This window comes from Calonectris borealis, chromosome 23 (assembly GCF_964195595.1).
Source record: "Calonectris borealis chromosome 23, bCalBor7.hap1.2, whole genome shotgun sequence".
Classification (NCBI taxonomy): Eukaryota; Metazoa; Chordata; class Aves; order Procellariiformes; family Procellariidae; genus Calonectris; species Calonectris borealis.
In genome coordinates, this window is record NC_134334.1 from 5,190,870 (window position 1) to 5,218,752 (window position 27,883).

The window sequence follows — 27,883 nt, forward strand, 5'->3', positions numbered from 1 at the left end:
AGCTATTCCTTTCCTACTCAGTGCTCCTTTCAATGGAGTGATTTCTTAGTGAGTAAACATCTTAGTAGTTGAGCAGTTAATTATTCAGTTGCGCTTTCAGTGAGGCTACACTGATTTCTGCCTCTTACCTTCAGGATTCCCTAGCTCTTGGGAAAACAGATGAGGAGGCACTGAAGCACTTCAGACTGAAGTTTAATGAAGCCCTGCGAGAGAGCTGGAAAACCAAAGTGAACTGGCTGGCACACAACGTATCCAAAGATAACAGACAGTAGCGCAACGTCAGCCTGCACACTTGCTGCAAGAGAATGTAGTACCTGCACTGAGTCCAGCAATTGTAGACAGGTTTTTAAAGACTGATGAATGTTCCCATGTTGAAGCTCCCCCACCTGCGTTCCCAGAGATCAGACATGACTGAAAAATTGTTGGACTGTCATCAGCCGCATAATCATGTCTGCTGTAGATCTCTGGGGGACGAGGGACAGACGTGAGGCAATAAAATTACTGCAGACAGTGAAAGGTAGGTAGATGTACTGTACCCTTAAGAACTTGTTAAGCTTCAAATACATCTTCTAATGGAAGAGTTCAGGCAGTTGTAACATCCATCCAGTCTATTAATGTGTATATTTCTATCTTCTTGACAATCTACCTGAACACTGAGAGCCTACTATCCCTGTAGCTGTTATACTATAGCCCATCTTCTAGGTCCCCACCGTTACAGCTCGGCGGCATTAACTTCACCACGTGATCGCTCCTCCTCCCCTCTTTCAGTGTACGCCCCAGGGCAGGTCAGCTTAAATCACCACTGAGGCTGACTGGGACAAATTGTTTTACTCTGCATTGTAACATCCACGCTGTCATACTACTTTTTCTCTGCTACAGAGGCCAAAGTGTTCTGAAACTGAACTGGAACCCATCTATTGCTGTCAAAAAAACGATGCCACAAGAACAGGCTTGGCTTGGCCATGGGTTAGGTATCTGTGTTTGCTTTCCTAAGTCAGACTTTAGTTGGGCCTCAAGCAATTCCTGGATTTCTGCGTTTATTCTGTTTTTAAGCCTGAAAACGGTAAGATTGCCTTTTCAAAGTTGGCCTGTAACGTTGGTTGCTACATGTACCTCCTGCTGGGGTACATCAGAGCTGGTTTTGCCACCTGGTTTCCCTGTGATACGTGCCTGCAGGGTAATCACTGGGATAGAGCACTGTAATTCCGTGTCAGCTGGGACGGATGGTACCATTCTGCGCCCGAGTTACCTGCCCAGTCTGCCTTCCTGCGTGAGGGTGAAGGAGTGTCAGATGAGTGGGTTTAACACTGAAACACTTACAGTAGGCTGCACCTCAACTCTCATCATCTTACAAATTTATTCCCTGTTCCTTTCTGCACTTTTCCTCCTCTCAACCACGGTACGCTCGACTGTTATCACTTGACACGGTACCTTGACTGTGACCAGAGCTGGTGTGCGAAGACTGTGTGTCTGTACGGGGTTCAGCCAGAGCGCAGGCTGCGGTCACCAGTGCTGGTTCCCCAGTCAGGACAGTCCACTCCAGCCGCCTCCCGTTCGCGCTGCGGCCTCCGTCTCCTTCCCAAGCAGAATCTGCCCCATCTCCCACAAGGTGCTGTGATCAATCCCGTAGTTCTACTCGTCTGTCGTATTTTTGTCTCCCCTGGATCCTCACCCGCTGAGCCGTGCTGAGCACTGGTGTCAATGACCAGGAGCCACCGCTCCCGCTGGGAGCCTCAGGCAGGGCGAGGTGGGGTCGTGCTGGGAGGGGGGGAGCAGCGTGGGTCGTACCTGCTTCCGTCAGCACTTCCCTGGGGAGCTTCCTTCCACTTCCCCAGGTTCTCCCCACCGTCAGGTTCCCACGGAGGTGCTATCATTCCTGCCTTTTAAAGAATAGCATAGTCTCATTTTCAAGACCCCCCTGAAGCTGAATCCTGTTTTTGATTTGTACGCCCTAACTAGGGCTGAGCAATTTTCTTTTACGCACAGAACGGATTTTTAAACTCTTTTACTTACCCTAAAAAAAACCCAGGCATTTCAGATCCTGTTTCTCAAGTGACAAGAGATGCATGTATTGTCAAATGATGGACTACTCTCTCATGTAAATTTAGCTTTCATGTCTGGTTTAAAATTCCCACAAAACCAGCAAGTTTAGGACAGAGAGGGAACTAGCCTGTTTATTCTTAATAAATCTTCCCTGTCATGGGATAAATCTGATTTGATAGTGTTTTTGCATCCAGCACATAGGTACAACTCATTCCTGACTTCGGCTCTTTTTAATACTTTAAGATCAGGTACCTCTGTACTTTAAAATTAAAAGAATGCTGCCCTATACTGGCTGTTTAAGTCCACCTTTTTTTTTTTTTTTTTTAAAGACGACAAGTTCAAATATATTTGTTCTTCATCAGCTGCATAGCTAAGTTAACACTGCCTTGAAGAAGTAACTTCTACCCAAAAGTAGAAATGAACGGTAGTAGGAAATACCAGGTTTGGTCAGTGAATGGAATATGAAACACCTTTACTAAACCCTTCCCTCATCACCTTTACATACAAAGAGAAGCTAGCAGGTTCTGACTTAGTGTTACGCTGTTGCTAATTTAAATCCTGGTTTAAAGTACTTGCTGTTTCTTTTCATAAAAGATGTTATGCTATGAAGTCTATTCTATACCGGTTTGTATATATTAATATAAACCAGATTGCCTCTCGTAGAGCACCAGTTGCTAGAAGCAGCAGTGATATAGAAGACAACTCATTTTAACTTTACATAGCCCTTGGAGAGCCCCTTTTTCTACACCTCTCAAATGATGCTGTGTGTGACTGAGAAGTGGCCAGAGTATTTCAAGATAGAATGGCACGTACCCTTCCAGGTGATCCAAATTACTGTTCAGCAGTTCTTCATCATATTGTTTAATAATAAGTAATACTGAAAGTATGTTTGCAGCAAGTAATTGTTTTGCTGTACTTTTCTCTGTGTTAGTTAGCTAGAACTGAAAGCTAGCTTCATGTCTTCCTGTAACTATGCATTTGACCATAACACTAGGAAAACAAGCGGATAAAAGCGTACAAACCGACCTGCAGGAAACAAAACCATCTCGCCTGGAGCCAGCTCTAGAGCTGCTGCTGCTTCTGGAGGTTAGACTAAAAGAAACTCCCTGTAGTCTTTGAGTATTGTCCTCTGAAAGATGAGCTCTCTGCCATAAATTACTCTCACTGATGCGGTTCTCCTGAGTCTAGAATATTACTCACGGTTTTCTTGAACAGCAGATAGTGGTCTCAGGTTTCAAATTAAGTCTTAAAACAGTGAATCCATATTTGCAATTAGAAGTATAATAATATGAAACCGAACTGGTCAACAAATTATGAGAGTAAACCATCAGACATTTTTTTTTTTAGCTGTTTTAAGTATTATAAGGATAATTTTCCTTTCCTGTGCTAGATTATATAGCCTCATGCTTCGAGGGTGCTGGGTGCCACAATTTAAATTAGGAGTAGGAAGATGCTTGTATCTCTTACATCCAATTTAAAAAAAAAAATCCATTACCGTAAGGACTTGGACAAATGCAGAAGTTTCCGTGGGGCAGGAGATGACCGTGTGTCGGCTGCTCTGCCACAACTGCCAGCGAGTCACAGCAAGATGCGGCTGTACACCGTCTGACGACTGTGTTGCTTACCTTTTTTTTTCCCCCAGAAAAACAGGTCCCGTGATGCTACTTCCCAGTTAGTAAGCGGGACTAATGCACAATGAATGTCTGGTAAGCACCTCGTTTGTGCATCAAACCCTCTGTGTCACCCACCCTCTAGGGTGATGCTTTTGCAAGGTTCCACCATTGTCCTCTTCGATGCCATCTTTTGTAATTCTTCGAGGTTTATTTAAGAGCCAGATTTGTGGAGACCAAACATTCTGCACCCAAGCTTAATGGGATATATGGAAAATTTGCCACAATCATGGAATAAAGTAAGGTTGGCAGGGATGCTGCTGAAATACTCAATAGGAAATGCAAAGAGGAAAACAGAAGCCCACTCAATCTCTAACAGTTTTGATACTAAAAGAAAATACTGCAGGATTTAGAGCTCTCTGCATGCTAATCAGGGCGAACACAGTACTGCGCCCACCCAAATCACTGCTCCCTCCGTAGGGAGAGGCAGACATTGATGACCTCTTTGTGTTCCCTCCCTTGGGGTGGTATGCCCAGACTCCGTTTGCTTGCAGAGCTCCTTGTGGCCACACAACTTTGCTCCATTTTAGAGACGAGATAAATATTGCTAGTGCCCTCCTTATTAAACTAATTTACAGAGCAAACAGTGTGCAAAAAGTATCAAGCCACATGCAAGCCGAGATGCACTGAAACCACAGCCACCTAATCAGCGGTTTGTACATTCTTGTGGAAGGGAAGAAACGTACAACAATTCTGTAAATGTGAAAGAATTCTCTTACGTTGCCACAAACTGATAATCCAGGATCCTGCCTGTCATGCTGCGGCAAGGCAGCCTTACCTACTGGTTTCCTTAGTCACTCTTAGGTGCTTGGTTTGCAGGCTCGCAGCAGTTCATACCTTCAGCTGCCCTTTTGGTAGTGTTCCCAGAAAACTTGGGCCCTAATATAGTTTTACAGAAGTACAAAGCAGCAGTGGCTCACGTCACCTGTCCTTCAATTTTAGAAGTGCAATAACACAAAGTCGTATCAACGTCAACTGCAAGAACTGAGCAATTCCAAAGGTATTTCTCAATCCAGCAGAGTTTTACAGAGAGGTTACTTAGTCTAGAAAATTGACTTACCTACAAGTAAAAACATCAGTGAGTCACCAAGTGGACCTTCTTCCTTGTACACCACTGGAATAGCATCTTGAATGAAGTCTGATGGCTGGATCGGGTCAGCAAAGAGCCTTTGACTCCAAATTTACAAAGCAGTAGCTCACCTGATAGTTTTCAGCAAGTTGAACTGTACTGAAGATTGAAACTTAAATCACTTTCAAAAATATTACATTTCACTATAAATAAGTACCTTCTGATTTTATAAATACGCTCAAAGTGATACGCCTTTCTATTTCTATTTATTTAGAGATGTTTCTGTGATTATTTTTTTTAACTCTGTACAAACTGATTGTGCTTATTCTGTTGCCTTTGAGAAAAGAAATATTTTTTTAAGCGAAACAGTGGTTCTGTAAGAAGAGAATGTTTACATGTTTAACTTTTCAGTTGCTTTAGGTACATGTTTTGTAAGTCAAAAAATAAAAAAATGATCGATAAATTGTACACGCATGCGTCCGAAGTCTTTCTATGCTTAAGAGATCAACGAAAACAAAACAAAACTCTTCTACCGCCACCAGCAGAGACAAATTAACACACAGCGAATATAACTTGATTCAACTTTGTTCCATTCAGTAAGAAATAAATGCAAACAACCTTTAGAACCAGAAATTTATTGTAGCTTATAGACTTTCCAAACTGACCTGTTACCAATATACACATCTGAAAAGTTATACCCACAGTGGCTACAAACTGCATCAGGACGTTACAACCTTTCAGTATTACCATTAAGTCGTCATCAGTTTTGGTCTAAAATACAGCAGCTACAGCAACAGTATATGGAAGGATAAGTCTTCTACACATTAACACAGGACAACTGTCAGACATAAGTTAAAAGTTTCCCAGTTTACTTAAAACTAGCAGTTATATTACCACGTAAGTAGTCAAAACCATTTCCCCATTTTAGAAATCTAAAATTTTACATAAAAAAAAACAACCCCAAAAAACGGTAAGCTAGTTGTGTGGGTTCTCTTCCCTGCTTCCAGGTCCATCTACTGTTGTAAAAGGCACTCCACAGTCAAGTTACCCCAGATAAAACCCACCATTCGATCCCATTACACACATCGCTAGGTGAGAATAGGTCTGCTCTGAAAATCAAAACTACAGAAACGTTTGGATCCATCTTTCTCTCTTCGAATTACGACCCTTTGTGCCCCACCCTTTGGCTTGCCTGTTGCTCCTCCAGCACGCTCGCCCGGCGCGCCGCTTCCCTGCTGCGTACCGTCGGCCACTGACCGGTCTGCAGGAGACGCGTGCTCTGCGCACCCAGACACAGGCAGACGACACACGAGATCAAAAACTGGAACTTTGCTTACCGTGCTGAGGAGCGAATGGAGTCCTAGTCTCCCGTTACAAGCAAAACAAGTTACCCTCTTCAATCCACCTCCAAACGTAAAAATCAAGTAAGCAGATATTCATTATTCGAGGCTCTGCGTAAGACCAAATGAAGTTAAACAAACGAGACCTGCCTTACAAAAAAACTAGCACTCTCCACCATGGGGTCATAACTTACTTTTCGTACCTTTCAGCTATTTCTTTAGAAAAGTCCTTTGCGATTCCAAGTTAGAACTTTGATGAGAAACAACCAAACTCATCTGGACTTGGAATAATATTAACATGATTCCCAAGGTTTTCTGGTTGGATAATTTATGCTCTAGTTTTCACCAGCAGGAAAACACAATTACTAAGTGTAAACAAAAGCTTAATACACCAACAGTCCAAGTTACTGTACAAGGGGCTACAGGGAATGAGCAGGAGTGTGTTTAATAGAAATGGTATCAGCTATGCCCCAAACCCTCCCACTACCAAATTAGAAAAACTGAACAGCCAAAAAAACCAAAACACCCCTCGATGTAGACTGGTAGCCAAGGTGCACAGGTACACAGGTCTCGGGCTTTCCAGCTTCAGTTACCAATGTAACAATCAATTAACTAAATGAATAATCCACCCTGTCAGCAGCATGAACAGACCGTCACTGTACTACAGGCAGCCTCGCTGTAATTAAAAGGAGCTGTGGCAACACACCACAGCAACAGCACACTAATTTGCCCACCATCCAAGTAGTGTTTTTTCCCAATAACTTAAAAGCTCTTATGCCAGGACTTGGAAGGAAAAAGAAAAAGAAAAACGAAACAACTGTATTGCACAGGGCAGCTGAACCTCTGCAGAGGTTCCTAAAGCCTTTACAGTTTCTCACAAGCTTGTCTGTTCCCTCTGCAAAAATAAAGGAGACTAAAGAAAAGAAAAGACAAAGAAAAGAAAAGAAAAGAAAAAATAAAGAAAAAACAGAGCGGGGCATGAGCGAACATGGCAGTCAAGGCCGATGACACTGTACTACTGAAACATCTACACTAGATAGCTGTGCCCGTGCTCCTGCTGCAGTAGTATGAGACTTGTAATATTTCATGCTTCATGATTTTTCACTTTAGCATGTTTTAAACCCCAATCCCTGTTTTCACTACCACAAATGACATAATTACATAATTCCAATATATTTACAAAATATTAAAAAGTCTGTTAATCTTCTACATATTAACCTCATTCTGCCACTTTACACATGCACTAATTTGGGGGAAAAAAATAAAAGAAATCAACAGGCTGAAATGAGCAGCTTTACCCTTTGTCAACAAGCAATCTTTGCATCTTTTAACAAGAGAAAAAGGAACAAAGCCAAGTTTGTTTCACTGAGCAAAAAAAGACAGTTCGGAAATTCATGTGCAATGGCTACAGATCTGTAGAGTCACTTAGCTGAGATGACATGAAGAAAAAAAGTGCAAGGTGGTTCCTCACATAGCGTAAAAAAAATCCAGTCACTGAGGCATGGCTGAAGGAAAAGAGGTGCTAACTACAATTCTAGAAACAGCATCAGGAACTAGCTGACGTGACACAAACACTGGGATGGGTGTGGGTTGAATCTACTGGCCAGAATGACTTTTTTTTTTTTTTTTTTTTTTTTTTTTTTAAACACCATGAATCCTTGGTAACAATGGAGCGTGTTACAGCGGAGTCTTCCAGAGCAGAAACATAAAGACAAAGGGAACAGCTAGAATCAATAAGTGAGGGTAGAGTCATCCCATTCCAGCTGTTGCTGTCTATTGACATTCTGTTGGTCCTCCTCCTGCTCTCCCTCTTCCTCCTCGCTGCTTTCAGACTCTGCACTAGTGATGTCATCTTCTTCTCCATCTTCACTTTCTTCTTCCTCTTCCTCCTCTTCCTCTTCACTGCTGTGTTGATCCTCGTAAGTCTGTTAAGACAGAAATTAGCTGTTGATATCATATTGGCCAAAATCCTTTTTGTTCTTTTGAATTAGGCACAAGGCACTATATTGAGAAAGAGCTATTACAGATTCCTTACTGTTTTTGGAAGTTCAGCAGTAATTAGGCAACCAGAAAAGAAAAAGGAAGTAGCGCTCTTTAAAATAGCTTTGTAACATTGCTATTGATCCTGCCATCAAACAAACTAATTCTGCAGTGTGATCCAGTACTTCAAATTCTACTGGAAAAGGATCTTGCAGTAGGGTCACACAAAGAGCATTAAGGTTGCACATGTTTCTTGTTCCTCATTTTCTAAAAATTCAGATGTCAACCACAGGAGAAGGAAACATCATAAACACAGATGTTTTGACAATAAATTCTTGCAACTTTGGAAAGAAGCTGACCATTGTTAAGGTAGCGTGCAGCATGATAAACACTAGTGTTGGACACTGACCTGTAAAATCCAATTACATATCATGAAGCTATAAACCCATGCAAGATCCCAAACATAACTGCTCTTGGTATTTGTCACTTCGGCGCATTCGTTAAAAATTCGCGGTTAATGTCTCCACTCTGTGTTCAGTGGCTGGTTTTGCTCTGCTACTCTGTCCATGTACAATCATATCCACTACAGCTGGAAAAACGCATTTTTTTGTTAAATGCCGAGACGTCAGCTTTACCTCCATGGGGTTCACAGTGATGGTCAAAGCAGAGTCATCCCAGTCCATCTCATTTTCCTTTCCAGTGTCCTGGTCACGCATCGTTCTCTGATGTGCCGCTCGGATTCGGAACACTCCCAGAATAATCATAAAAACCAGGAAACTGACACAAACGACAATCACAACAGTGGCTGTACTGGGAACAACTGCAACAAGAAAATAAGAGGAGTTTCTTACAGGATGCTGATAAGTAACTCTCACACGCTGCGGATAACTAGTCCTCTGTTCCCACCACCTGCGAGAGCAAAATGGCATTATACAAATCTTACATGTGGCTACACGCAGGCAGGGTGTCTAAGGCCACTTAAAAAGTCAGTTGGAGAATAAGAACTAAAACTTAGTTCCGTAAGTATAATTACATCAATCTGAAGGACTGACAACACATGGAAAGCAGATTCCACCACACACACGACTCCTCTCTAAAATGCCTATTTTTCTTCCTCTCGCATCCTACACCCATGCCAAATTAATATAATTAAAACAGAAAGGACAGGTATGACGACTCATCAAGGGAATAACGGCGCAGTTCTTTCCTCACGCCATTCAGAACAAATACTGCTCCGGTTCCTCACAGTCCTTTATCTAGGCCTTGCAGTCCCCTCCAAGACCAGTACACCTCCACTTTCCAATGTACACAAACCAACAGAAAGCTCTCCTGCTGGCAGGAAAAGATATTTCATAGACCTCTAGAAATCCACTCCGCCCAGCAGAACAGGACCGAGGTAGCTGCTTAGCTTATTAGTCCAACACACTGGGTTTAACTCTGGGGAAAAACCTCTCTGCAGCAAGAAGCCTCCGTGACGGTTTAACACCAGAAAAAACCAGCTGAACTTCAATGACTGACAATTCTTACCTGAAAATGGATGAGGGTTAGCTAAGTTGTGACCAGAGAGATCAACAAATGTATGATGCACTGGATGAACAAATTGTGGTTGTGCAGCTATGTGATTAGCGTGTTCAGCTGGGTTAGCTGTGTGGATAACGTTCACCTAGGAACAAAAAGAAACCGTTAAACTCCAGAAATGCAACAGTTTACTTCTGAAGAGAGAGAAAGAAAGAAAAAGGAAAAAAAAAAAGGGGGGGGGGGAGGGGAGAGAAAAATCTATTTCCCAGAGTAGGCATCCAGTTCTCCTTCAACACAGCAAGGGCTCGTCTCAGGGGACAATCATCCCCGTCAGTAGCTCCCCGTACATCACAATTCCTTGTCACAAAACTCTTCAGTTTCACAGCTCTCAAATCTGTTTTAGTTAGTCTGGCAATTTTGTGTACAGACACCAGTATTTCAGAATAAAACAGATAAAGCCGGTTTATTATCAAATTTGGTAGCCAGCCATTTTAATCCTGAAATAACAGTATATACAAAGATATATAACACACAAATTACATTTTCTTCATTCCCATCTTTTCTTATTCTGCTGTATATCTTCAGCTAACACCAAAGAAAAAAATCTACATTATAGTCAAAGGTTTAAGAAAAAACTATTCCTTACAGTTTAACCCACACTTAGCATAGCTGGCTTTTAGGTACAACTGCAAGCTCATCATTTGCGCAGCGTATTTCACGTTTCCTTGCCAAACAAGCAGAGCTAAATATACCCCTCCTGCGGTGGAACACTGTGATACAGGGCACCTGACCAGCTGCACAACAGGAAGAGAGCACGTTTACTACAGAACAAGGAAAGCATTTGCAGTTAAACAGTTTGGTAAGATCCCAACTCAAGCTCACAGAATTTCCTCAGGAAACAAAACCGCATTATTTAATAAAAAAAAATTCTATTCTGCAACACAAGAGGCTCCCCAGCCCACCATAAGCACCCAACTAGTGGTAAATACAGTTAACTTTACTGCCATCCCTTTGGTCAGCTTTGAAATGTAGAAATTCAAGCTCATAGCGGAAAGACGCAGAGATACGTGACAGTTCCTCTCAATATAAATAACTTCACATTCCAGCACCTGAGATTTTAGTGCCCTTTATGTCATCTTCTGCTGTACTTCCATATATTTGATATGTGTACTAAGTAATAATTAACCTGTATTCTGCTGCAGAGGAAATGCATTTTTAGCCTGTCTATGCTCTTACATAAGCCCTCAGTATCAGCGTTTTAAGCATCACACAAGCAAAACGGTAAAGGGCCCAGCAAGTTAATCTGCAGAATCCTAGAAGTTATACATGAAGGCCACTCAAGTCTCTGGCTGCTCTACTCTTACTCTACTTGCTAGGTTTTTTGCTAAATTAATACGCTGTCTTTCCAGTTCAACCTTTTCGCCTTCACACCTCCACTAGCCATGCTATTTCTTCTATAACACCACAGCTTCACCTCTGTTTAGGCAGCCTTATTTAAAGCTGAAATGTAGGATTTAGAACACATTTATATATAAAATACAGCCTGAAATGCACACGTTTACTAATATTTATTTACAGAACAAAAATCTAAATAATTGATCAATTATCTATCAGTTGAGGCAACAAATTCCATCCTCCTACCTCCATCCTAAAACTTCTCAAGAGTGATCAGATTAGCTTACATACCTCCACTTTAAACTCATTGCTGACATAGCGTCCATTAAGCTCAGAACAGACTAATTTGAACTTTCTGTCAAAGAGAGAAACGGTGTGCCAGTTTCTGTAGTGTATCAAATGCAAAACTTCTTCATAACTAGCCATAGTATCAACCCCTGTGGAGAGAAAACAATTACTTTGCAAAAGACTAGTGCAACATCATCTACTCGACAAATACTACTCCCTTTCTTCAAGTAAGTTTTCCTGGCTGGCAGATTTTCAGTTAGTAGAAAAAAGGTAACACCACAAACACACACATATGTGGCTCCACTGAAATTCTGTGCATTGATTTTGTGATATAATCCTAGATCCAGTTAGTCTTTAAAGGGATTTTGGAAGCCTTTGTTTCAAATATGTAACGTATTCTGAATATAAAATAGAAAGGAAATCTATTCCTAGGCACTGGATTATCTCTGTGCAAGGAACAAGCCTTTTCTGGGGCAAAGTGTACTTCATTTCCACAGTCCAGAGGTAACCTGCAATTTGGGATGTGAGAGGAGAACAGAAAGAGGTTCTAGAATGACCTATTTTCTAGAATCACAGCCTTCCACAAAACAGTTGTAAGACCTCTGAGCTTGAAATTCTTGTCAAAAACGAAGTCTCTGGAGCAAGCTGTTACAAACCGTCTCTCCAGCACACTGTTCCCATTATCACTGTCTTCAGACCCTTCCTACAAAAAGACGAGAAGTAGTAACCCCTACCTGTGATTATCATGCCCAGGTTGGAACTACTCATCTCAATGCCTTTCTGCTGTAATCGTGTCATGTCAATCTCCAGGCTTTCTTGTTCCTGATTTAGTTCCTCTCCTAGCACCGTCACCTCACACGTATCCAGGTTATGCATGATCTCTTCAGATACCAAAGACTCTTGTACTGAAAAGCAGAGAAAAAGCCAAAGAGGTAGGCAGAAACCAAGGGGAAGCAGACAAGAGCCCAGGAGCTATAAAATGTCACATGCAAACTTAACTCTTCTTCTAGAAGAAATATTAAGAACTGGGCCTGAAGTAAAGAGACCAAGTATTCATGAAATAATGATTAAAAAAAAAAAAAACCACAAAATACAAACAAGGGATATTTACATGAAGATAAAGGCCTGGGCTTACTACCATTTCCAGGTAAATTTTTGTCTGCCCAGAGCAGAGTATCTACACCTTCTCACAAGAGAGATACACCTTCTTTTCCCCTGCTAGATTCTGTATTGAAAGAGAAACCCACGATTTTGCAAGAGGAAGATCCTCCAACATGATCGTTGAATGGGATGTGGATAGGCAACAGTCCTAAGCAGAAAAGGACATTACCTGTAGGATCTTCATCTCCATCTCCCTCTGGCTCTACCTCCCGTGTAATGGTGCTTATTATGCGAAGCTCAGGGAAGAGGGAAACACCCTCAGAACTCTCAAACTCTGAAGCAGAGCGGGCAAAATGATTGATGCCACTAAGGCTGATTTTCGGTTCCTCTGGTTGCAAGACCATTATATATCCCTCCACAGAAGGAATGGAGACGCAGGCCTCTTCATTGAAACACCTATGAAATACAGAAGCAGTTTTGCAACAGTCAAGGAGGCTATTTGAGAGGGAGGCACAATTATGCAGAGTAATTGCCTTATAAATTTTTAAAAAACTCTGTCTCAGACCCAAGAGTCTTAGATAAATTCATCAACTGTGTTGGAACGTAAGAATTCCCCACCAAGGGAGCAATCTTACAATTAATTTTTACTTACAGTTAACATTTGGCCCCGTTTCTTATGCTATGACTAACAGCCACAGATAACACCTTTAATGAAGGCTGTGATACCGGGGACATACTCACAGCACACCCCTCACAGCATACCCTTGCAGTAAGTTCCTCCCTATCTTACACTCTCCTTACTACATTCTCAGGAAGAAAAGAGAGAGCTGGCGTGGAAAACATTTGCCGTACTCAAATGTGTGATGGTTACATACAGCAAGACTCCTTTGTTTATCACAACTGAGATACACGAACATCGTTCCAGGCTTCAGTATCACCCTACAGAGACGCATTATTTCAGCACTAGGACATACTTGACAACACTGGTGATTTTAAGCCTCCGAATCCCAGGTGTTGGGAACTGGCGAGAATTCAGATAGGAAATGTGTTGCATGGCCTTATCGACTCTGTCGATATCATCCCCTTCTAAGGTCAGTGTTGACTGACTTGGGTTCATGTGGACCTGAAATAACAGGAAAAAAAAACAAAAGTAAGAGAATACCCAAACATTAACACGATCAGGTAATTAAAACTGGAAGTTCAGCACTGCTTAATAAACATATTCAGCATTTCGTTCTTTAAGAAAAAATCTAGGCACTTATCGTAGTTCTGATGTGAAGATTCTAGTAATATGCAAGAGACAGCTAATATAAAGGAGAAATTTAGCTCTGCTCACACAACCTTGCTATTAAAAAAAGGCATGCAAGTGAGTCTCATTCTACTAAGCGGCTTGTTAAGAATCTCCATCTTTTATTAGACAACTTGGTATAGCTGATAGAAGAGAGAGGCTTCCAAATATGGAATTTCTCTTCAAGACTTAAAAAGAACACAATAACTTTCATTCTTAAACTCCACCAAGACCATGTCTATACACGAAAGATTTCCTAGTTTTCATGTAATTTTAATGCAAAATGTCACAACAGATTATCCTGCTTTATTTGGGACACCCCTACTAACTCTGCCAGCAAAACTAGTAAGTATTATCAGCAAAGCAATATACACGCTCCCCTTTACTCCATGCAACTTTACCTTCAGGCCTTTGCCAACACCATCAGCCATTTGCAAATCCAGTCCCTCTTTGCAAGTATATAGGCAATCTATCACTTTCTTGTTTTCCAGCTTACCAGAACGGATCATCAAACCTGCCAGATTGCCTCGGAAAAACTGAGCCATGTGGAGTTCACCACCTTCATAAAGGGAGGAAGGAAAAATCTTTATATATTTTGATTCTTTTCACTTTTTTTTTTCTTTTGTTAAACAACAAATATGCCTTTTGGTACCACAAAGTATTATATACATGCGGGTTAGTTCTTATCCATTCTGGGTGTTAACCTTGTGATTATGTTCAAGCATAAAGAAAGAATTAAACAGTTCACCATGCATATGGCCTTCAAAACAGGTATGGCCATCTTGAACTGTGAAACTAAGGCTAGTATTTCCATGACAAACATTTCAGAAGAAATCGCCCATACAGCAAGGTGGTGTTCTCCAGAAATGAAAGACAGAACCAATGAGATGAACTGTGAAACCTGAATCTTCACGTTGAGGTAAAGCCTCCTACTAGGTTGGTTCTCTACAAAACGGGCAGTGCCCATCAGGATAGAAGACGACAGCATCCTTCCTCTAGATGTTAGGTATCTACATCTAAACCGATCAGTACAGGCTCTCTCTACACTCAAAGGATAGAAAGAAACTTCACAAAGCGATTCAGCTCGTTCTGAAAAAGGCGTCCAAGAGTTAACTGCTCCCCTCTAAAGATGCCTTCTTCTCTCTATGGACTCAAGCGAGCAGTTTAAACTCAGGTAACTCGTTTTTAGATATCTGAGTTAAGTCCGATGAATTGCAACCCAACAAGCCCCTGATTGCTTAGATTTTTTTGAAGATGACATCACGATGATCACCTGGTCCCTATCTTGCTAAATAATGGGGGCCACAGAACACCACCCGGAAATTTGGATGTCAAGGTCATTACTTACTAAGCTACCAGATTTTTACAAAGATGTCTAAGCTTGTTTTAAAGATTCCAAGTAATAAAAGATTCCTGGCATAACTCAGTAAAATTTTCAGTAGTGAATTGTCCTGTTACAAATTATGTAATTTCCAGTTCAGATTTGTACAGCTCCAGCTCCTAGCCCCTGCATTCTGTTACATCCTTGCCAAATTAAAATGTGATGCACAGCTAGAAACCTCTTCTCAACTGTATCTAGACCATTCCAGGAACTCTTAAACTTTACAGAAGGGGTACATATCTTGAATACACTTTTAGAAATACACACTATATTTCTAAGAAAATAAGACCCTGTAGCCAACCTGAAATACCTGGTAGCCAAAGCTTTCATGCCCATTCACTGTAATTAGAACCTTATATCGATTTCTGATCAAGTGAGTATCCACTGTAAATTACAAGTCTGTCTTTGAGTTATATATGGGCAACCTGATCTAAATATGAAATTGGTCTTGCTTTGAGTGGGGAGCAGAGCTACCTGACTTGCAGAGGTCCTTCCCAACCTACTGAATAATTCTATGATACACGCACATACCTACATACATATATATACTATATTTATATAGGAAGAGGTGCGTTTATATTTTAACAGAACTGGATGAAAGAAATTATAGCTGGTATTTTACATCAGCAACTTATTTTACACCACTTCACTGCAATCACAATAGTTGCAGATTTGTACATGGATGCGCATTTGGGTGCAACCAAAAAAAAATCCACCAAAAAAACAAAAAGAAAGCAAAAAAATCAGCTGATGAAGCTCTGGAAATAGAAGCACAATGAAGAAACAAGCCTAGGAGAGGATTATGTGAAGGTCAATGGCCCGAATGCAATGCCTGCATTTCATGCTGTGTGCGAGATGAAGCAATGTCTTGGCTTAAAAATGAAATAAAAACAGTAGGGAAAAAACTCCAGCAACCTGCAGAGGTCTCAGGCACAGTTTCATTGTCATTTTCATTTCCTGTATATTCTGTAGAAAAGCAAGACAAAGAATAGGACAATAGGGAAAGGACCAAGTAGTTACAATTTGGCAAACTCTCTTATCACAGAAAATACACAGCAGCACTTCCCCCAAAAGGTCTGCTTATACTCGACCCAGCTTCTCAAGGGTTATGAGTTCTTTGAAACGCTAATAGCTGCAACGCAGGGAAGAAGCATTACTACGTTGTTACAAGAACATAACATTCATGACAAGACAACCTGAAGAGCCCCATACACAAGCTGCAGTAAAAAGTCACGCTGGAGAACACTTCAACCACAGATACCCGATCTCACACAAACCGCTATTAGTAACGAGATACAGGTCTATCAACCGGCTCCATTTGTCTTCTCCTCTCCCAACTACTAAAGGGGAAATTACAGTGAGATCCAGCCTGTATCAGCAAATCACCAAAAGGTATTAAATGCTGATCAAAAGGAGCCATTACGGACACAGATTTTTTTACCATAATAGTAGTATCGCATGTACTAAGCAGTCAATTTATCAAATGGAAACGTCTGGGGGCGGGGGGAGCACCAAAAATGAAAAACAAGTTTTAATCTTTTAAAAGAAATGTTAAAAGAACTTTTTCAAAAGCATAAAATCTCTCCCTCCTTAGAGGTGAGCTGTATAGATAACCTAGAGCAGCCTGATTTATTTTAAAATCTTGGTAAGACAAAGAGGACGGCCTTAAGCACTAACTTCACTCCTTTGGCATACTTTTCCCCCCTGTGTTCTAATCCCCTAAAAATCAGGCTTTTGGTGGAATCTTTAAAAGGTAGTGCCTCAAGTTCTTGTATTCTAGACTTCTAATGCTCCTATTTCAATCTGCTGTCATTAAAAAGAAAATTAATTTCTTCATGTCAGAAGAAATTAAAGAATCATATAATGGTGCCAATATGAAAGCACAGGAGTTTTTAAACTAAATGTATATGCTTTTGTTAGGATGCAGAACATATATGGAAGCCATTACACAATCCATACACTTAGCTGGAACAGAGTTTCCAAGCTCCAGTTTCTTGAAAACCAGCCACTATAGCCTCCCTTTGAGCTAGAAGAGATAGTTGGAAAATCACAAACAGAATGCGATGAATTATGGAGAAAATAATTAATTGACTCAAAGGAAAGGACAACAGAATGAATTTAGCACTGAAATAACACTAATACTGAAAGATAGTGAACTTGTCACAAAATAGTAAATTTGATGGAGAGGATATTTTGATAATTTAACCTTTGTTCACACTTCAAAGCCTCAAAACTCAAAGAGAAAAGAGACATTATAAGACAGAAGACTGTTAATTTGATTAAAATGTCTCAAAGCTTTCCATTTGTAATTCATTCACAAGCTACTGTATGCACTATTGCAGACTGCAACTACAGTCGATATTCTGAACTACAGTAAAACATGAATGATTTAACACTGTTTTATCTCTGACCAAAACAATCAGCTGTATGCCAGCTAGGGTGTGATTTAATCAGCAAGCAAACATTTCAGTTCAGGACTGTGAAGCGAGAGCTTTGTTACAAAGATCTCTGGTCATCAGCCTCCATGTTCAGATGCATTCTTCTCCTTTTTCTCAAGCTTTGAAGAGTAGTTTGTAAGTATTAAAGCACACGAATCAGCATTTAGAGCTTGCAGAATATCATGTTTTAAGCCATAGTCTGCATACAATGAAACAGATGCTTTCTAAGTTTATTTTTATAAGCAGAAATGGTAAAATATCCAAGAGACAGCATCACTCTGTTGCTTAGCCGAATTGTCTGCTGGTCATGCTTCCATTTGTAAGAACACTTTCTGTAGAATACGCTTTTCAATCTACTTGAAATTAAGTGTTCTGTTTAGTAATCTGAAGTATATAATGTACTCTCACAACTGTTATTAAAAATAAGCTATCTATATTCCCATGGTTACCACAAAAATCACTTTGATGGAATGCTGCTTGTTGAGTAGCTTCGTATTTCATATGCACCTGCGGCCAACGAGCAAAAAAACACTCATGGAAAAAATGACTAAAAGAGGAAATATGTGATACTAGCTGGGAGTAAAAATAATCTGCAAAAGACAAAACAAGTTATCTTTCATGCACTAAAAAGATCTGCTATGTACTTCTAGGCTAACCACAAAGATTGCGTTAAAAAAAAAGATAATTAAAAGTATTAACAATTGTAAATAGTTACCTTGCCAACACGCTCCAACTACTAGCTGCGTTTCTATCTTTGAGGGATGAAGTGGGTAATCTTCAGTCACTGGGAAAGGATCATGTGAAACACCGTCTACATAAAGAGTTACCGCAGGAAATTCAACATTGAGGACATAATGATGCCACTCTTTGTCACACACCTGAGTGAAGAAAGTTTTAAAAAGTCTTTTTTTTTTTTTAATTACAGTTGAATAACTGAGCTGATGCACGTTTTGCATATACATACATGCAGACATACTGACAACCTATAAGCCCGTATAGACATACTTTATGTTTCACACACATGGCACGCATCTGAAAAAAACAAACTGTCAAGCGTTTATAAATAGTTTCTTTTCTTCTATTGCCAATATAGGAAGCTGCAACTATTTCCGTTCCCTTAATTTTTATAATATCTAATACCAGCATATTTAAATTTAAAAATACATCTCTACATGCAAGCACATTCTGAAATACTGTTACAATACAACATTAATTGACAAAGGACCTGTATCTACTGAGAGGGACTGTTTAGAGAAAAACATAACCATTTTGAATATAAAAGTCTTCCACGACAGAATTATGTATAGTGAAAGCTGATTAGTTTTTGAAAGTAACAATCTTCCCGTAAGGACATATATGGGCATTTTACCATTAAAACCATATACATTGCCCTGCATAGAAAATAGGATATAGTTAGCTACATTAGAAAGTAACTCATTGTTTAGGTAAATGGCAAAACAGACCTGTAATAGTAACCTAAAGCAACTAAAAGAACCTTCGTAGATTTACAGATATACAGGGTTATTTTATCACTCAGATCCAGAGGGCTGGAAAAGCACACAAAATATTTAGTCCCTTCTGTCTCATTGTTCATGATCATAAACATCATGAATTCATAGCAGTAAGTTCTGCAGATCAAAGCAGAGATTAGTTACTACAGCCTTCACTTTCAAATCTATAATGATTAAGAATACATGACCGAAAGAATACAAACAGACAACTCCTCTCTCTAAATAGGAAGCAGAAACTACCTGCATCCCTCAGAGGCCTATTGCCTCTATTTTTGTGGCATAAAATCTAATTAAGAAAACCGATTTGTAGCTACTGCTTGCAATGTGTAAAAAGTCACAAATTTTATTTCAGTGTGAAAAAGGATTAAGAAGATACGTTCTTCTGTTATCCTATTAACACTCTGATCTGCAAAAATGTTGCATGCTCAGAAGTACTTTAATGCTATAAACAAACTGGAATAACTCCTGTTTTCTCATGCACACTACCTTATAGTATATTTAGTGAAGATAACTGACATCACAGCTAAAAGACTGACATTGTATTTTCACATACAAATCCACATTTTACTACCTTTCAGGACAATGACTTGTACTTTATTTCATGAGTCTCCCACCGGGTTTAGTAAAACCACTAAAGCAGTATTTTATATTCAAGATGAAAAGGTATAGCTGAAACTATGTCTGACACTTGATCACAAATAAAATAAGTAATGTTGAGTTCTATAAAACATGACATCAGGAGCCAGGAGTTGCAAAAAGTATTTATCAACAATTATACTATCAGGGACTTTAGCCTCCGATGGTTTTCACTGCATTCTAACATCTTATCAACTGTCCTTCCAAACTTACTTGATTTAGTTTCCAGTGGAATTCCGCAGGTTTGTATGTTTTTCCCTCTGAAGGGTCTTGGCGGAAGAGGAAAACAAGCCGGCAGTTGTGTACATAGAGTGTGTAGTGGTGCCGGTTCATATCTGCACAAGAGTTTTAATCAACATTGTTATTTTCTGTAAACCTTAAGAACTCCACAAAATTCACCTGTTCTGTAATTTCATACATAAATCCCAAGTAACTGATAGGAAGAAACAAATGCAGAAGTAAATCAGGCATGTTAAGAGGAATGAGAAATGTCTGTATTAATAGTTAGGGCAAACATTTTTGAACAACCCATGAGTAAATACACTGTACAATAAATAGACTATCTCCAAATCCAATCTAAACCAAGGCATAGGACTGAAGACTCACAGACATAAACCTGTCAGCAGGAGAAAAAGAATAAGAGCTCTATTTGCAAATAGAAGAGCTTTTTTGTTAGAAATGAGTTGCTTCTACCGCATTTAATTACTGTTTTGGAACATGTACACGTGGTGGCAGGTGGACATGCTTTCCTAAGAGAAAACTATATAGTCGTAGCTCTAAAGGATTTATCATTTAGAGTAAATACAAAGGTGAGATGCTAGAGAAACAGGTAAGAATAAGGAAAAGAAGTAAAACATCTTAGCTACATCATCCATTCCATGGCATGGATGAGTCAAGAAAAGAGGGAATGAAAAAATACCCAAATCATATCAATCTTTCAGCCTGACAGCATTAAATCTGATTGTATTGTTCCAGTGCAAGATACTCAAAATTGCCTCCCTCCAACAAACCTAGTTCCAGTCTTTCAATATCGCAAAATATAGCATTGAAATGAAGGCAAATGATATTTATACTACCAGAAACTATCTGTCGCAAAAATTACGTGGTTAGGACAAACCAAGATATAAAAAAGGAAAACTTGTTTGAAGGTCTGCTTCCCGTGTACTTTAAAACGGGAAAAACTTTATTTAAATTTGCCTTTTTTCTCCAGTTCACTTACTTCCATGAATCCAAAGTTTTGGGTTTTGATTAACAGCAATGGGTGAAGGTAGGGAAGAGAGGAGAATATTTGTACCTGGTTCTGAATGACAGTCACTTTTCTCCCGTTCAAAGAAATGCTTTTAGGATATTACAAACACTGTTAAATCTTTCTTATTTTCAAGTAAAATTTAAAATATATTCCGAGCAGTTTCCTTTGAAAAACCTACAGCATTTTAAATAAAGTATCTTTCTAATACACTGAACAAATCCACTGCTCCAGCTAACACAGACAAGAATTCTTTTACCCCCATTAGACAGCAATTATGGAAACAGGATTATCAGATTTCCTTCTTATTAATAGCATCTTCAAAATGATTGTGTCTGTAGCATTCACAGAGACTGAAATTATGCACAGGGTGAAAAAAACTTCATCGCTGGAGAAAGAGAAATTACCTCCTCCCAGAAAAAAAAGATATAGTAGCAAATGCTGTCACTAAACCCGATATATGTATCTTAGTATTTTAGGCAGCATCAAGAATAAGGCCATCTTTGGAGATGCAAAATGGAGACTGCGTTGCCAGAGTAAGTCATCTACCATGGCAAAAAGAAATGCATAATATAAATCGATGAGACTGCTTATATTTGAAGTATTGACAAACCTGTCTTGTCTGAATTGCACAGAATTGTCTCCTTCTCTTTGGTTCCAGGCCCATGCCTCATCCATACTGAAATCATGAAGGGCTCTTTCAGATTGACTGTGACAACGCCATCTGGAATCTTCACAGCTTGTGTGCCATTAAACTCAAAGACTTGGTCACTGTCATGACCATTATCAGTAGGAAGTCCTATTGTCCAGTTAGCAGCACTACTTGGAGGGGGAAGTAGCTCAGCAGTGCCAGAAGCAGCACCTACAATAAAGACGCTCAAATGAAAAAACATAGAAAACTAAAAGATCACCACTAGTTTCAAACCAAACTGTTGTTCTGAGCACTAATTTTTCAGCACCAACTGTCGGGATTATGCACTACCATCACACATCAAGCAATTCTCCTTTTAAGTAATGTGGCACTAATAACAGACATCTAATATCCCAGTGACATCCACAAATTTAACTTCTGGGTAGACAACTAATCTCATTGAAATTGTTTAGTTTACTATCTCTACAGCTGTAGAACCTTATTTTGCCTCTATCTCAGGAACCATTACATTAATACCACTTGTCCCTCAGGCCCATGAGCATTATGCCTTTCTCTTGACGCTATTCTAGTTGTAAGACTAATATCCATTCAGTTGAAGAGGGCTGCCCAAGCATCCCCTCCCAAATCACGGTCTAATAATATAGTCAGGAGCAATGATACCTAGCAGGTACTCGGCATGCTGTTTTTTCCCCACTTCAAGCCTAAATTATTAATGTCGCAGTGACCTAATCAGGGAATAGCTTAGGAATTGCCTGGGTCTCTAGGGTTACACCGTATTCACACTTACAACTAACCTCAGCTGAAGTTGAAGACATAAATCATCAGTGATAATTTGTCCTGTAATCTCAATTCTTCCATATTGGCTACAAAGGATTCATAAACTTTTCATAAGCTGCTTTAACTGCAGCATACGTGGATGCCAATGTGCCCTTTATTCCTATGGCAAGCACGGTATAAATGTGACCGATGCAAGTAAACTGTTTTTTCCAAAACACAATTTCTTGGCTTTCACATCTACTTTTTCACCATGCATCCTTCACATCCATCATGCCTCAGAAAAACAGAGAGCTCTTAATGGCTATACCCTTCCACATATATAACATCCTTTCAGCTCTTGAACATGAATCTCATGTGAGGGAAATTATTAGTCTATATAAGCTAGTGGAGAGGCAGAAGAAAGGGATTCTTTACTGCATTTGAGAATCATTTTAGAAGTCACCTTCAGCCAATTTCATACTTTTTTATTGCCCGCTAGGCAAAAAATTGGAGGAAACCACATGCAAATGAAGACCATATCCACGCATTGATTTGTGGTCTAACATGATATTCGAAGAAAAACTAATAAGCAAGAGAGACCACTTTATTTTAACGAAAGCATTCTTACCACAGAGTCTGTGAATGGATTTCTCAGAGTAGGTGTCTCTATCACAGCCTTTACCGATATGGTTGGTTTCTAGTTCAACCGTTGCTTGAATTGAGGTTATTGGCTCATCGCACGTCTCCAAACGCATACCGGGGAAGAGAGCTAACGAACCAGTACCGGGCTCATATTCTATTCTTTTGCTCCAACCTGCATATTTATCCAAAGAAACAATATTAAAGATCTCTCATCTTTAACTGAAGGTACTGGCAAATGCTAAAAGCAGATAGGAGGGAGATCAAACTAACCTTGCCAGCCAGGCTTGCACGTAGGCTTAATGCTAATTTTAACCAACACATCCTCAGCAGCTCTCTTCTTCCCACAGTCATACGCTGTTACTGTCAGTTTATACTGATGTTCTTTACCATAGTTTAACTTTTCTGTGTTTTTTATATAACCTGACACAAAAAAAAAGCAATAATCAAACGTCAATATCTACTCCCTTCTCAGGGTCATTGCTGCATTAAATGCATCCAGGTACCACCCATGTACTTCATACAGGTACCAAGACTTTAACAGACACGCCTGCCAGTCAATCAGCCCTTCACTATCTGACTTTTCAATGCCAGACTTCAGGCCCAGATCCTTAAAAATTACATAAATTACACATACACAGAACAGCAGGTATATACTTATCAGGCTCTTAATAGTGTATTATATTACACAAAATGAAACTGTTCATAAGTAGTAACTGATATATAAGTTGTTTGGCACAATGCCAGGATTCTCTAACTTTTTTTACATTTCCACACCCATGAAAATGATCCATTGGCAATGTGGACCCCCAAAAACTCAAACTAAAGCCCACTAAAAACTGTTTTGCTTTGCTTAATCAGCTTGCTTGAACCCCTAGAAGTAGTCTGTAGATTTTGAAGGGTTCACAGATCACCAGCGGAAAGCAACTGACCTAAACAAATCACTACACTTCAAGACCAATAACCATGATACTGTAATCTCCAGAGCCACATATGAGCATCTCGAATGTGAAAAGCACACACAGGGAATCCCATTTTTGAAAGCTAATTAGCAAAAGCTATCCTAATACAGAATAGAAAACTACAGGCAAAAAAAGCAAGCCTACTAAAAGCTGGTTTAAAACATAATACAGCTACCATATTTCCTTTATTTTGAAAAGCATTTTACAAGAAACAAGACACATGCAACACACCATCTGCTCCCTACATCAGTAGACAGCACATGGCATTGGCATTAAAACATCTCACTTTTCATTATCGATTCAAACTGCTAAAGGGAACACCTCCATTTAACTGTGTTGTAGGACAGGGTTAAAACAGGGTTGCTGTAGTTCTATGCTGACCGTTTGAAGTGCAATTCTTAGGGCGGCAAATTACAGTAATTCCCACTCCATCTCGCATGGTATTCTTACCGTCTTTGTCAATAGCAAAAGGTACATCCGGAGTTACAATTTCGTAACTGCAGATCTGGCTGAACTGAGGGGAACAATCTGCATCGACTGCTTCCACCTTCAGGATGTTGTCGTATCTCTTCCCTTCAATAACTGTTGCCTTGTACGACTTCTCTTTGAACACAGGAGCATACTCATTAACATCGTTCACCTGAATATGTACTGTTGCTCTGGAAATAAAACAGAAAGGTCAGTTGCATTGCAAGACTCCTATTCATGCAAGGAATCTGATAAAACAGTTCCCTCTTTTACAGATGAAGTTATCCTTCAGAATTTAAGCTCCCTGAAAGAAGCGACCAATGACTAGTAAAACTAACAATCTCAACTACCCTAACTAGGGAAGCAGTGGATATTTTTCCAGTGTGTTGCTATATACTTCAGTGTAGTTTTAGGTTATTGCTTACTATTGCTGTTTATTTGCAAATAAAACTCAAATCCTTGTATTGCAACTATTAAATTGCCGCCATTTTACAGAAATACAACAAAATACAGCTATGACAAAATAGGCTTTTACTTCTGTTAAAACAGTACAATCCTTCAAGTTCTTTCCTGTCAGAGTATTTGAAATAAACACCCAATTTTTATGTCATGTGAATGAGAATGACAGTTAAGGTGGTCTTAGATTAAGAGCTCAGTCAAGCGCATTTGATTAGCTTCCTTTTGGTAATAAAGTACTGAGCTGTGTAAGTCAGTGAAAACTGGCTTATTTCTTGGATGTAGGAATGGGAGATCAGGCAATTTAAATGGAGGAATCACAGAAGCAGAAGACACACTTTAGCACATCATATAGCTAGCTAGATAATCCTGAACAGATTGGATCTTGGATTCTGTCCTTTCATGCTTGTCACTGATTGCTGGTATATACAGAATAGGAAAATAACGCAGTTTCTGACAACGACCAAGGAGAAAAGGTGAATAATGGAAAGTATCTGGAACATAAACTAATACAGAATTCAATCACTATAGTCCTTCCATAAAAGCAAAAGTTTTCTAATGCTTACGCTATAAAAAAAAAAAACAAACTTTAAGGTTTTATTTAACCTATGTGCTAAATAAATGCCACAAAAAATGGCCTTCTGTACCCAACACACTTTATATTCCTGACTTTAAGAGCTAAACTCCAAGATGGTTAACAGCCACAAAAAACATAACACAGACAGCCATGGGGCAGGGAAATTTCAACAGTGGTTTGTAGGCGCAGGTCTTGGAAACCCATCATTCTGCTGTGGGAAAAGAAGAGTTGCAGAGCATGCTGCTAGATCTGTACTGGTTCATTACACAGCCATGAATTTGGATAACCAAAATCAATTAACCAACACAGGTAGAAAAATATAGGTAAGTGTGGAGAAGGAACTGTACACTATCAAACTGAACAAAGAATATAATTCCAGCCAACCCAACAAAACATTTGTTGCCATCTTTCTCTTCGAAATCTTTCTTCAAAAGACAAATTGAGTATCAAATAGAGTTTAAGGGCATACCTGATTTCCGTAAGTGTAATCCTTAAGGAGACAACTTTCTGCTGCCTATTTGAAGCACAGAGCTATAGAGTAACAGGGTTCTATTTGTCACCAAGATGACTGCTGCTAGTCTATCCCTCATCTTATTTATGCCCTTCTTTGCTTCACACAAACAGTAATCTTCCACATGCTCTGCAGATGTTTCCACCAGGGTGTTAAATAGTTATTCTCAAGTGGGTTTTCTAGAGAGCATTCTATATTGTGGTTTTTTCTTTAGATAAAGATTAGCTAAAGATTGCTTTGTTCCCATTCTTTAATCTAGGCAGAGATGAACCTTATGCTATTGATGTTGCTTTTTTTGGTGAGGCTGTCTGGAAATGACAGCAACATGTATTCTTTTCCATTTTGTCAAGTTTAATATAGATTGACTTCTTGAACCAGTTTTTCGGTTTTAGAAACTGAATGCTGAAACAATGTCCAGGCTTGGTATCCCATGCAAACTCTTTATATCAACAGTTTTCCTGCTTCTATTTCCACATTATTTTCTAATGTAAATTCGGAGATATCAAGGGATAAAGCAGCAGCATCTAGAATACAGCTAAAGAGATGTCAAAACAGTTCATTTCCATTTTGCTGCTATTTATATTACCATTATATGAAAGTCATCCAATATTAACACTTGGTTTACATTTGCTCTAAATACACAGACCATAAATCACCGTGAGCAGGAGACCTCTTGAAACCAAACTTCCCCTCAGCCCACCACAGATGTACTTACTTGTGGGATTTTTTTGCATTCGCTCCATCTGGTCCCTTTCCACAGTCATAGGCCTGTATGGTGAACGTGTAGTCCTTCTGTAGTTCACAGTCAAGCTTTTCTTTAGAGCGTATTATTCCCTCACCAGTGGATTTATCCACTACCACTGCTTCAAAAGGAACATTTTGCCCGTGAATTTTAAATCCACAAATCTCACCTACAGATTCAAAGGAAGAGAGGTTAGAACTGGTCAAAATTATTACACGTTTTTAAAATAAATGACGAAATATTTTGCAGCCAAGGGTTTGTGAGGGTCTGTGGACAAAGCAAGAGCACTGTGCTTTAAAATGGGTGATTTCTGGGAACTTTAGTAAAAAGAAGCATACGTCTGCCTTCCAAGCAACTTGTTTACTTTGCATCCATTCATGCAGGAATACAAAAGAGAAAAAGAGAAATGTAGACAGGCATTTCACAGGAGTACTTGAGATAGCTCTAGGGTAAGAGTAGATCTTATGAGAGCATACAGCCAAGGCCACTGGTAATATCTTCTATGCCAAGCTACTGGGAATAGCTGGGCAGCTTGTTTATTTTGACCAGAGCAAAAGGTTAAAATGCACAGTTACAAGTCAAGGGATGAAAAAGCTTCAAGTACAGGTTCAGCACCATAATTACAGAAATTCTGTCAACAGATCAAAGAACAAAGTCTTCCTGTGCAATGTACCTGGCTAAAATTAGGGAATCAAAATAAACTACTGAATGAGAAAGGTAGAAATACCAACTTCTCAGGCATCCATTTCAACAGCTATCTACTAACACAGACCAAATACGTTCGTCAAGGAAGCTCTCAAATGGAACGATTTAGCAGGCTTTCCTTTCTATTCAAACCCTTCCTCCTAACAAACTTGCAAGAGAAGTCGCTAGTACATCATTTTAAACCACGTCTAAGCCTGAGATTACAGCCCAAGACCTCTCGCTGGCACAGCTAGGCCAGTCCGTCAGCATGCTGTGCGGCGCGGGCTGGCACACCTAGCTGTGCTGACAAAAGCCGCTCGATGAACTGTTTGGTCACCTACACTGTGTTTTCACCTGGGTAACTTGTTACGGTTTGAAGGTGATTTTCTTACACCAACATAAAAGGCTGTTTTGCTATTATAGTTGCAGTGGTATCATAGTACCAAGGATGCACTTCTACTGTAAACGTCTCTAGAGGTATTCAAAAAAAAGGTATTTGGTTCAGATTTTAAACTCCTCAAGTACGTGCTGA

At 39.6% G+C, this 27,883-nt stretch overlaps 2 protein-coding genes across 12 annotated transcripts in view; one reads left to right on the top strand and one right to left on the bottom strand.

The window, feature by feature from the left end:
• Positions 1–6,931, top strand: part of PIK3CD (phosphatidylinositol-4,5-bisphosphate 3-kinase catalytic subunit delta) — a 61,511-nt gene extending 54,580 nt beyond the window's left edge. For all 9 annotated transcript variants that reach the window (XR_012677065.1, XM_075172425.1, XM_075172423.1 and 6 more), the window contains one exon: positions 135–6,931. Coding sequence is in view for 8 of the 9 variants with exons in the window: in XM_075172425.1 (XP_075028526.1) it covers positions 135–272 (138 nt within the window). In the remaining variant the exon portion in view is untranslated. The remainder of the gene's footprint in view (positions 1–134) is intronic.
• Positions 5,402–27,883, bottom strand: part of CLSTN1 (calsyntenin 1) — a 45,671-nt gene continuing 23,189 nt past the window's right edge. For all 3 annotated transcript variants that reach the window (XM_075172430.1, XM_075172433.1, XM_075172431.1), the window contains 15 exons: positions 26,641–26,836; positions 24,364–24,572; positions 23,225–23,374; positions 22,941–23,126; positions 21,518–21,766; positions 19,872–19,993; positions 18,227–18,389; positions 14,094–14,251; positions 13,379–13,527; positions 12,634–12,860; positions 12,038–12,208; positions 11,307–11,452; positions 9,630–9,765; positions 8,738–8,922; positions 5,402–8,047 (listed from right to left, as the gene is read on the bottom strand). In XM_075172430.1, coding sequence (XP_075028531.1) covers positions 7,853–8,047; positions 8,738–8,922; positions 9,630–9,765; positions 11,307–11,452; positions 12,038–12,208; positions 12,634–12,860; positions 13,379–13,527; positions 14,094–14,251; positions 18,227–18,389; positions 19,872–19,993; positions 21,518–21,766; positions 22,941–23,126; positions 23,225–23,374; positions 24,364–24,572; positions 26,641–26,836 — 2,642 coding nt within the window. In that variant the 3' untranslated portion in view covers positions 5,402–7,852. The remainder of the gene's footprint in view (positions 8,048–8,737; positions 8,923–9,629; positions 9,766–11,306; positions 11,453–12,037; positions 12,209–12,633; positions 12,861–13,378; positions 13,528–14,093; positions 14,252–18,226; positions 18,390–19,871; positions 19,994–21,517; positions 21,767–22,940; positions 23,127–23,224; positions 23,375–24,363; positions 24,573–26,640; positions 26,837–27,883) is intronic.